General features: G+C 37.4%; 1 protein-coding gene across 2 annotated transcripts in view; it reads left to right on the top strand.

The window, feature by feature from the left end:
- Positions 1 to 2,538: 2,538 nt before the first annotated feature.
- fndc5 (fibronectin type III domain containing 5) overlaps positions 2,539 to 11,934 on the top strand; it is a 44,323-nt gene continuing 34,927 nt past the window's right edge. Inside the window, exon 1 of one of the 2 annotated variants that reach the window (XM_015381261.1) lies at positions 2,539 to 2,855. In XM_015381261.1, coding sequence (XP_015236747.1) covers positions 2,795 to 2,855 — 61 coding nt within the window. In that variant the 5' untranslated portion in view covers positions 2,539 to 2,794. The remainder of the gene's footprint in view (positions 2,856 to 11,934) is intronic. The other variant, XR_001481398.1, reaches the window with a different exon arrangement.

Raw genomic sequence — 11,934 nt, 5'->3', positions numbered from 1 at the left:
TTACATATTCTGTTTTACAAATTTTCTAAAAACAATAAGGTGATAGCTTCAGTGCTATTAAGATAGGATCCCAGTTTTCATCTGCTAAAAGTTTTACAAAATTTTTTAAAAAATACTTAGACTTTTACAGCTGAATTTATCAGTTTTTCTTAAGTTCTCATTCAGATTTTAGGAATTTTAAAAGAAATTAAGTCAAAAATATATACAATTCCTAAATTACGAATGTATATTAGGCCTAATAAGACCTAGAATTTTAATTAAACCTAATTGAATAGAAATTTCACTTCATGCAGCTATCTTAACATATTGGAATCCCTTGCCCTGTTTTTTATTTCATGCTTTTTCTGTGCCCACATGAAAACACACTGGCCCCCTCCTGGCCCCCTGGTACATTTCTCTGATACTAATATGCATTTTTATGCTGATGCTACTATTATTTATTGCTTTGGGTCATCTCTTGAACAGGCTATTTATACCCTGCAGAAAGCCTTTGTTGCTGTACAGTATTCATTTATTAATCTTAAATTATTTCTTAATGCTGACAAAACAAAGTTATTGTTTTCAAATCAAAAGAAGGTGCCTCAAACCCTGCCAGTGTTATCCACTCTGGAGGGGAATGTCATTGAGGTGTTACATGAATATAAATACCTTGGAATTGTAATTTATGACTCCCTCACCTGCAAACCTTTTATTGTTAAACTTGTGAAGAAATTAAAAGTTAAACTGGGCTTCTTCTTTCGTAATATGACATGTTTTTCTTTTGGAGTGAAAAAGCACCTTGTCTTTGCCATGTTTTTATCTGTCTTAGATTATGGTAACCTTTGTTATAAGAATGATACATATTCATGTCTTAATGTTCTTTTTGCCCGCACAGAACTAGGGAAAAAAGTCTTTAGCTACGCAGCTCCTTGTGCATAGAATTTTTTACAAAGAAGCTGGAAGTTGACTGAGTTTTTATCCTTAAATGTTTTTAAGTTGAAAGTGAAAGAATTTGAAGCAGCCTCAATTATCTGTAATTGTTTGACTTTATATGTTTTTCTTATGTACCTGTCATTTAATTTAATGTATATCTATTTATTTTGTTTATTAAGTAACTTTGGTGCCTCTTGGCCAGGACTCCCTTGAAAAAGAGGTTTTTATTCTCAAAGGGGAATTTTTTCCTGGGTAAATAAGTGATTAAATAAAATTACAAAGGCAAATAAATAAAGAAGCTAATAAGGAGATATATTTATATCTCACTCTATAATTTAGTTTCTACCTACATTTATTTGTTTATTGTATTTTGGGGGGCAATTAATTGTATGCTTTTTTATTTATTGAGCATTCATTTATTTCTGTATTTTTTTGTAAATATGGTAGAGCTGGTCCTCCATAGAAATAAAATGCGTTACAGTAATCCAGCCGGGTAGTAATAAAGGCATGGATTACTGTCTCTAAAAGATCTCAGGAGATAATGGGCTTTATTTTGGCCAATTGCCTTAACTGAAAGAGACTTTTCTTCACAGCCTTCACAATACAGCTGGATTTGTTATGTTAAAATCGCAGAAGATTAGATATTTCCTTACCAATAAAATTAACTGGCTGCAAGGGTATTAGAGCTGTTCAGAATACAAAACAACACCACATCTCAGCTGTAAATTGTAATAAAATGCACCGAAGTACATTAAATTTATAAATGTCAAATGTGAATTGGCAGATTTTATATCCTACTTTCTTCTTTTTACACGTAAACAATGAAGAGGGCGAGAGGAGAATGAAGTATTTTTAAACAGAACAATAAATCCCTTCCACCACCTGACTTTTCCTCCTGTTACACGTCAGAGTCAGTGGGCTGTAGATCGAGGCGCACAGCGGGGCGAAGTCAGCACTTCTTTGGGGACACTGCAAGGGACAGTGGGCTGTCTCCTGACTCGGGACACGCACACAGGTAGAAACAAACACACAAACATCCCGGAGAGCTTCGAGTCCTGGAGCTTGCTGCGGGGAACCTGTCAGGTACTGTAACATCGACTTTATCCACCTCTGCGCCAGCTTCACCGTGCGCTCCGGGCGCTTAACAAACAAACCTGAGGTGGAGAGGCGGGTGACAGCTCAGTGGTGAAGTCAAGAGACACGTGTTTGCCTATGAAGTGGAAAAACGGGTACCCACACAGGCGACTGTTTGCGTGGGACTGTGTATGCATATTTATTAGATGAGTGGGAAGCGATAATTTGGAGCTCTGGCTCACATAGTGGGAAAAGTAAACGCAGGGGCGTAAGTGAGCTGCTGGTGACAAGTTTTCACTTCATCAGCTGCTCATCCTACGCGGTTGTTCTGTTTCTGGTCTGTCCTGGTGTTTGGTGGCAACTTTAATTTGGTTACAGAGGCCTAGAAATGACAGAAATTAAAGAAATGAACGTGTTTACTTGGACGTTTATAAGTTTAGAGATGTCTAAGTGGGTAGCATGTAAGCCTCACACGCAAAACCATGCAGCGCGTTTCAGTCTGCAGCTGCAGCCGAGCGCTGCTGAGCAGGAGGAGGGATCTGACTGGTGCACATTTGGACGCATGTGAACAGTGCAGTCCGTGATGATGAAGATGATGATGATGCTGGCTGCAGCTCTGCAGACTATCGCGGCTGCGGAATGAGCCGCGAGGAGCTGTCCAAGGTGCTGGAGAGCCGCGGTGTTTTAACCACCGCTCCCTCGCTGGTAAAGTCGAGACTAAACGCGTGAACTGACGTGGATGCCGAGCAGCGCAACACGGCCCGAGTTAATAAATGGGAGCGCACATCCTCCGAGTGTTTGAGAGATCATGGAGAGATTTTTCCTGCTCGTCCTCAGCGGCTGCCTCGGTGTCTCTCGAGTCACGGCGGGTAAGTTTTGTGGCTAGGGAGTGATTTTAACAGGCGGGTCGGAGCGGTGGGGATGATTTACTGCGAAATTGAACGCACCATCTAGAGGGGGGGTATTCCATCGGCATGTGGTGGTGGTGGTGGTGGGGGGGTGCTGGTGTCTGTTGTGTTGCAGTTGGTTATTGTGTGTAAGCATGGAGATGTTTGTAACATGAGAAACATGGAGGGTTGCATGAAGCTGCCTGACAGAAACATGTGGAGTGATGTGGAGAACTGACCTGTGACACACAGCTGCTGCCTTCTGTTTGCTAATGAGAAGAAAACTGACAGGTGAAGCTCATAAAATAACAAGTCACAAAGGCAAATGCAATAAACCTGCCCAAAAACTCAAGCTTGAATATTTGGTTCATACTAATGATTAAAAAAAAAACTACAATCTCTGAATATTTGTTCAGTAGGTCTTGTCATCTAACAACATACTGTGACAATCGACCAGGCTTTTTTAGAAATTAATAAATAAATATATATATATATATATATATATATATATATATATATAATGTATTGCACTGTAGGTTACACAAATGCAAGGGTTGGATAGTTATTTGAACAACATCACATTAAAGAGGAGCAGTTTGAGATTTCATTATATATTATGAAGTGATGTATCAGGAATTAAAAGGAAAGTGTCTGAAATTGAGTCATTAGTTTTCAAATGCAACAGAAAATAAAGGAATGATATAATGCTCCATTTTTTTAGGCATCACTACAATTATCCCTGACAGGTTTTCTGTTTTGGACATTTCTAAGCACAGCTGTCTTTCAGCAAGAAGATACTGGGTCTGAATTCCACCAATGTGAGCAGGATTTCTCTGGGTGGTTTGGCTATCATTGATAGTTCAAAACAATGCATGTTAGTTCAACCGGTGCAATAGACTTTAACCCTGCATGGAAAGTGGTTATAGATGAAGACAAATGTGTGCCAGAATATATGTTGTTTTCTGCATTTACAGACAAAAAGCAGTGGAAATGTTCAGTATTGATTCCCCTAATTAATAAATAACAAAATATCTTTTTCAATATGAGCTGATAAAGTGAAAATCATATATCAGGTATTTTTGTGTGACTCCAGATCATTAGAAATACTTGAAGGGATTGCTGCTGCACAGAGCCCTAATGGTGCATGCCCTTTCGCTTTGTGGGATGTTTTTGGGTTTTTTTTTTCAAACATGCATACATAAAACATCTTTTTAAAAGCCGAAGCTACCAGAGACTCCAGCACTCATGAAGGTGGAGAGCCACTCTTTGCTTCTGCCATCGACATGCCCCTCTGGTTCGCTCATCATCCTCCCACTTCCACATCCTCGCCGCTGATGATGGATCACCAGGCTACAGCTCAGTGATACACACAGACCTCTACAGTTTATTGAAACCAATAATTTAATTGTACCCTACCCTCCTGCATTCCTGGGGTCATGTCTACCTGCCACGAAGGGACACTGTCATCGATTTACTTTTCTTTAAGTGCATTTTTTTTGTTTTTTCTTTTACCTTATTCTAAATGCTTTTTAGTTGTTGTTTATTGGTGCTGTTTACACATTAATAGCTCTGAAAAGAAGGGCATAAAGGGAAAAAAAATTTATTTTATTGCACCAGCAGTACATTAAGAAAAATATCTGGTTGTTATCTTAACCCCTTAAGCCAGAGGGTCTTAGGAGCACATTCCGCATGAAATTACGTATGTGAATCAAAGCAAGAACAGCTCCCAAACTATAAATTGGAAAAACAATTGTTTGATTTGTGTGACAGAAGGGCATTGGGGAATATTTTTCTGGTGGCACCACAATTTTAAATGTCACCATGTCTGATTTATAGGTGATTAAACAAAGAAAAAATTTAAAATATTTAGCCTGGCCAATTTTTTCCAAATAAACACTGCAAAACACCATGAAATCCCATTTGAAACTCCGTATGAACACTCAGACTTTATAGATCCACATCTTGACTGTAACTCAAGCTAATTTGGAATGAATAAGTTAAAGTGTGATTTTGGCATAGTGCCAAAAGTGGCCAAACTTGCAAAAATGCATTTTTCTACTCATTAAAGGGAATCTGCTCAGACTAATATGCTGATTTACATTATTGGAGACTCCTATGATTTAGTCGTTGTTTCGTTGAAATTTGCCAATAAAATCACCAAACTGAATAGAAAATAAGAAGAACAGAGCAGGCTTATGTAACCTTGGCCGGTTACATCAGCTGAATTGGTTGGCCAATTACCTCTGACCCCTCCTTGGAAAGGTTTGAGTCTCTAGACTGTAAACTATAGTTTACAAGGATGCCATTAGGGGGTGTGGCTAAAAATGAATACCTGGTGTTGCATTGTTTCTGCAGTCAGACATGTTTTATATGTTTACACAGCTATAAAACAAAAAGAATTTGTCAAAAAAATATTTGGAAACATGTTTTAGAAATTTTAAAGCCCCATTTAAAAGGCGTGTGGATGAAACATCATGTGACTGTGTTTTGGCCTGGCTGGTGCTCAGCTGGTGTTTGCTGGGCTCGGTACCGGTTCTGCCGGGCTTAATGGGTTTACTTTCAACTAGACTTTCTGTTACACCGATATAAGGTGAGAGACAAGAGCATTTGTTCACCTAAACAGAAATACCGTATTATCTTGCCGGCAGACTAAATGACCAGTATGGTAACAGAGGCCTGTTGCTGTCCTGCTTCCATAAACACGTAGATTTAGTTTAAATCTTCAATGACTTTCCACTAAGGGTGCTCTTTGGTCAGATGTTTGTTTGGTAAAATGTAAAAGAGTCAACCTTTCAGAGCAGAGTGAAATAAGTGATCAATATGCAGCATGTGTATCAGTGGTCCTGGCTGCACTGGGATGCTGATTTAATGCTTTGGTGAGGTTTGGCCATTACACCGAGAATCTGTTCCCATAAATCTAGCATTATTGAAGTAATTCTAACATCTCAATAGTCTTGAGGCTTTAAATCTTACATTTTCACACCAGAGTGCTGGATGTTGCTTGTCTTTTCCTGTTATTTTACCCCTGCACATTTTAAATAATGTCTGTCTGAACCCTATGTTTCAGAAATAGTTTCTCTGTAGCTTTCGGTGAAAATCTATGTGACACCTTTGGTTTAGATGCCTCTGTTGTCATATTTCAGACATTATAAGGGTTGTTGCCAAGCATCTGTTTGTATAAAAGAAGTGTTACAGAAACGTGTTGCAAACACTAAAAATACTTAAAACTCTTCACTGAACCAAAATTAGTGAGAAACCTTGGCTAAAGAGGGAGAAAGATATGGCACAGGAGAGGTGTGATGAAAATAGCATAGAGTGAAAAGAACGGTTAAAAGATTATATCAAATCAGAGTTAGGGACATAAAAAAAATGAACAAAAAGGGAAACTACAGGTTTTCTTATAAAGTCAGACATTTTGAATACAAAATAAAATGAAGGGCTTAAATTTAATTAAGTCGCTAATCTGATCTGTCTTTCTTCAAGCTCAAGAAGTGGTTGATTAAAAAACAAAAAGCGTTAATTGCTTTACCTAAATTAAAAATAGGGTCTTTTGGTTTTAATGCATTTATTGAGTATGAGAAAAAATTTAAATTTTTCCATCGTTTGACCCGCTGATCACTGTTGATAGATGATCAATAAAAACTGTCCACTATCCAGCGACGAGCCTCCTCTCATTCCGCCCCCTTTGGTGCAGTGGTTAAACATTCCTTGTTCTTATAAGAATAAAACTGATTGAATAGAGCAAACATGGTGCCTTCATACATCTGAGAATGATGCACCAGAGCTGTGAAGGCTCACAGTTTTTTTTATTGATGCTTTTTTGAATTCCTCTTATGTTACCCCAGAGAAGCATTGTGTCTGACCTGAGTGAGTTCAGGAATCGCTTAATAGATATCCTTTAGTTGATCTTAAATTGTTAAAAATACATACAAATTTAGTTGCATGTAAACTTCAAATTTCATAAAACATCACAAAATAGAATTACCAAAAAAATCACAGTTTTATGGATCATCTATTTCATTTACTCCCAGATTAGTCTTTAGAGCAAGAGGGGAAGAAAACAATGGCCTTCTGACTAAGTTAGAGGCTTTCCCCTCTGATGAGATTCGAGTTTTATCTTTTTCCGCAGTTTTTAAACCAGGACTTAGAAAACTAGACCAAAACCACATCCAGACACAATAAACAGGGAAGGAATGAGTGGGCTCTCACTTTAACTTCTCAACAGTCCCATCCCTGCAATATATTTAAAGTTTCTCTGTTTATGTAACAGGAAGAATATTTTTCTCCCTTAAAATATAATGGTACTGCTGAAAAAAGAAGTTATTATTCAGATATTTACCACAATTTTTGCAATATTTTTATTTTATTAGCTGTGAGAAATCATTATAATTAACAGAAATCAATGCTTAAAACAACATGTTTAAATAATTTATATCCAATATTCCTGCCCTTAGTTACTAAAAAAAAAAAAAAAAAAAAGAACATCCTAATTATTGAATATGACTCTTAATATTATCTTAATAGTATTTTTTTATTTATTTGGAGAAACAAAATGTACGAATCAGTGCATAAATGCACCACTGACTCCAGCCTTACAGCTGCTTCATAGGCTTCATTTTTTACAAAAACAAAGCAATACCTATCAGAGGTTGCTTTCTGTGGTTCCAGACTAAAACTGAAAGGAAAATCTCTGTTAATGGTAATAATGTTGAGCAATAACCCTTCCAGCATCAAAGAGAGGAATGTTAACACATCTTCCATCTCCTGCAGTAAGGGATCACATCACATGTGATTTTTAGGAGCGCTTATGAGCAGAGGTGCTGTCAGAAAAAAGGCTGAAATTGAGATTTTATCTCAGAAAAGACAAAATGCTTCTATTGTGTTATGCTTTTAAGCTTCTGGGCCGACAGGCGATGCTGCATTGTTCCTTTAAAGAATGAGGAAAAAGCTACCTCCCTGTGCTCAGCTGCTATCATCTCTGTTTGGGCATTTACTGTAGCTTCATTTTAGACGAGCCATTGGCTGACAGAAGGCATTTGATATTAGTGCAAGAGGAACTTTCAGGATCCTATTCAGTTTTGTTTCGCTTTTATTGATATAAATGAAATTTTGCTATACTTAATTCCCTACAAATCAGAAATCTTTAAATACTTTAACCACTTTTTAATCATCTTACTGTTTGTGACTCGCAGATTTAACCTCTTAAAATCCACCTGATTTTGGGTAATCCTCGCCTATTTTGCATACCCAAACGGAAAAGCAAATAACTTAGGAAATGTAAGCACAAATTACATATGCAATACATTATTTGAAAGATAACACCCTCTGGTTTCCTAATATATAAATTCAAATTGGGTGACTAGAAAAAAGACCAACCTCCATAAGTTAAAACATGACTCAAATGATAGGTCTTTTTTGAAAAGCAGCAATAAAGACATTCTTGCGAAAAAGCAGGTTTTATTGTATTATATGTGTTCCACATCATGTCAAACAGAAATGCAGAAAATGTCAGACCTCTAGCTATAACAGTTCCAGAGCTGTGGGGTATGGAACTTTTGGTATCAGCTTGGAGCTGCGTGCAATGGCTCCACCTGCTGGTAAAAATTTTACCGGTGGAAGTTTATGCATTCTGAATTATTACCCCCACTTAAGGTCTTAAAGGGTTTTAAGAGGTTAATCAAGAATATTATTTATTATATACTGGCTGATCTGTTAGCTTTCCCCTTTCTAAACATTGAGCGTTAACCAGCTTAGCTATCTCTTTATCGCTTGTTTATTATTGTTCAGTTATCCTCCTTAGATTATTTTCTGACAAAATAAATCAAAAAAGGTCTTTATTATTTTTGCAACCAGATGAAAAGTTTTTAAAGCTTGAATTAAACCAAAGAAAGAATCAACAAAACAATTCTTCAACGTTAATTCAAGGAGTTGAAAATTAGATACTGATGAATAAATGGGAAACTGCTAAAAAGTCGCACACTGTTCAGTTTCACATGTATCAATTCGTAGACAGATAGGAATTCAGGAAATTTTACCTATTTGGAGCTAATTGTTAACTTACATAAGCTGCACAGAAAATTGAGACATCAGCTACTAAAAGCAGGCGTAGAAAAAGCTTTGAAACAGGCGAATACCATAATTTTCAAAGCATAGCTGACTTTCCCCCCCTTCATTGCTTTTCATGTTTTAATCATAAGCTGAACTGAAGTAGTGTCTGTATAAACCTGCAGCTGCTCTTTCCTCTAGTGCTGTGAAACTCTCTCCTTCATTTTATAAAGCCTCTTTCAGCTTTCTTAGAGATCTAACTTTGCAAGAAGCAGATTGTAGGAGAATTATCACTGATGATGTTTGAGTTTATTGCACCTTAATATTAGCTTCCTGTTGTGTGTCAGTACTGATGTTTTCCACAATAGTTTCTCTGGTTAAGATGTTTCCTCTGTCCAGATATACAGTTATAATCTTCATTCTGTATGTAGCAAATATTTTGGAATAGAATGAGAGGGTTGTGTTTCAGCTTAGAACAAATTGTAATATTTTGATGGCTGGAGCCATGGATGTCTAATCATCTGCTAATGTGTATGATGTAATGATGTGATGATGTGGCAGACTGTAGATGTATAAAATGCCTTTTTAACTGTTAATCAGGGCCACTTCCTGAGAGGTGAGCAGCTGCCTTCTGTAAACTCTAAGCAACTTCTCTGATCTGAGTAAGATTATAATTTCTTTTAAAATCTGTTATCATGTCTCCTGGTTATTTAATACATTTAAGTTATGAAGTTTTATTTAAAGAGTTATCCCGAGTGATCTCTTTTCAGGAAAAAGAACTGGAGACATAGAGCTTCAAGATGCACACACAGAGCATATATTTAGCAAGATGTAACAATCATTTGTCCTTTAGTTAATATTATGGGTTAAAATTAACAAAAGCTTTAAGATATGGCCCTAAGATAGGGACAGGGACCAGCTGGAGGTTTAAAAACCTCCAGCTGGACAAAGAAAATCATTTACATTTCCCTTCTCTTAATTAGAAATCGATTTTAATATCACCTTTCCTTTGTCAATGATTTTTGACGTTTGGCGTGTCGGGACAGACTGGCACATTCATGGTGACACTGAGCTTGTGGGAGACAGAGACAATGATGCCAGCAGACTGACGTGGCAGCGACGGCGCTCTGACGCAGGCTGTCGTCTCTCGTGTATCCCAGGTGTAGGACTGTCTGAGTTATCACTTGGAAGGAGTTCATAGCAAGAATGTAAATGTTTTTCCCTAACATTTAATTGATTAATTTCACCGTCTGTGACTCATTAACAAAACAGGCTGCACATATAGTCTATCTATCTATCTATCTATCTATCTATCTATCTATCTATCTATCTATCTATCTATCTATCTATCTATCTATCTATCTACTTTAGTGTATTGCTCCTCAGTTTTCACACAGACTCCTGTTAGTTCTCCTACTATTATATTATTTTCTTTTAGCAGTTTGTTCCAACCTTTTTTTTTATTTCTAATGTTTGTCCTTCATGGATTGGTTTTCTTTAAGCCATTGAGTTGTCTGGCTTTGTGTCTCTCAGGGTTCTTGTTTCACCTTCAATAACAGTGTTTTTCTTTGTCAGCGTTTGGGAGTAAATGAAACCATTTGTTGGCTAATATCTTCCTGTGAGCCCACCAGGATAAATACGTTTGGATCTACGAGAAAATATAATCTGCTGCTCCAAATAACAGCTTAAATATGAGACTGTGTTGTTCCTTCTGCATTAAAAGATGGGTTTGTTGGGTGGAATGTGTGCTGGCCCAGATGGTATGGGCTATAACTGAGCAGTCTGCAGGAACAGGTGGACCCCTGAGGGGGTTGTCTTTTTCGTGGTCAGCATCCCACAGACATACTACCTGTTTATGTTTCCCCTTAAAAAAAACGTTCTAGTTGTGTCTGATGAAAATAGGCCGAAGATAATTTTATTCGCTGACCACATGCCACAGTTGTCGTGCTTTTTCTCATTCAAAATTAGAAGAAAGGAAAAAAAGGACACAGTTAAAATTATAATAATCCAAATCTTAATCTCATTAATATTAATCATACAGTTTGGCCTCCGATCTGCAACTTGTCTGCTCCTGTGCGCAGGCGGCGGATGCGCTGTGTGACTTCATTTAGTGACTCCGTTTCAACCCACCTCCAGCCCCTCCTCCACAATTGTAGCTAAAACTTCATCAGAGTTTCATTCCTCCCAGACTCTTACTGCATTCCGTTTCACATTTCAACCGGTCTGGCAGAAGACTGCCATGTTGAGTCTGGATCTGCCAGAGGTTTCTTCCCAACAGGGAGTTTTTCCTCTCCACTCTCGCTTCATGCTTGCTCATCATGGACAGGTTCTCTCAACCTGTGTTATCCAACTGAACTTCCATCTTCCAGTTTCCTGAGTGAAGCTCTAGTATCAGCTCACGCAATCCACTGGATCTCCCCATAAAGCTCAGCAGACCGTCTCCCTAACCAGCAGTTTACAGACTGACCATCTTCATCTATCTCCACTCCACCACCAGTTTCAGACCTGGAGGGGAAACAGCCCTGTTCTTTACCCCTGTTCATGCATATCTCTCTAAATGCAGCTCTATGTTTCCTGCTGAGGTCTGAGCACCAAACACCAAGTAATTGTTTCAGTGCATTTCTTCTAATTGTCTTTTCTCTTCGTGTGATTTTTTCAGACTGAAATATTAATATGACCATATGTTGGGCTTAAAATGCTTTTAAAATACATTATTGAATGATCTTTAAGTAGATTCAGGTCATTCAACTTTTAATTCAGTGACTTACAAAGCAAAGATTATGTAGAAAGAAATACAAATAAAAAAAAAATGTATTTACCCTTAATTTAAGTAGATAAATAAGGTGGTTTGCCAATAAAATTATTATTTTTACTCTCAAAATAAGATAATTAGATAATATTCATTTGAAATTAATGCAATTGTTTTTTCTTATTTTAAATGTAAATTCAATTCAGTTTATTTCTATAGCGCCACATTCACACCACATGTCATCTCAAGGCCCTTTACAGTTCAACC

The sequence above is a fragment of the Cyprinodon variegatus genome, unplaced genomic scaffold (genome assembly GCF_000732505.1).
Source record: "Cyprinodon variegatus isolate N-32 unplaced genomic scaffold, C_variegatus-1.0 Scaffold230, whole genome shotgun sequence".
Classification (NCBI taxonomy): domain Eukaryota; kingdom Metazoa; phylum Chordata; class Actinopteri; order Cyprinodontiformes; family Cyprinodontidae; genus Cyprinodon; species Cyprinodon variegatus.
This window is presented reverse-complemented; position numbering and strand designations above follow the sequence as displayed.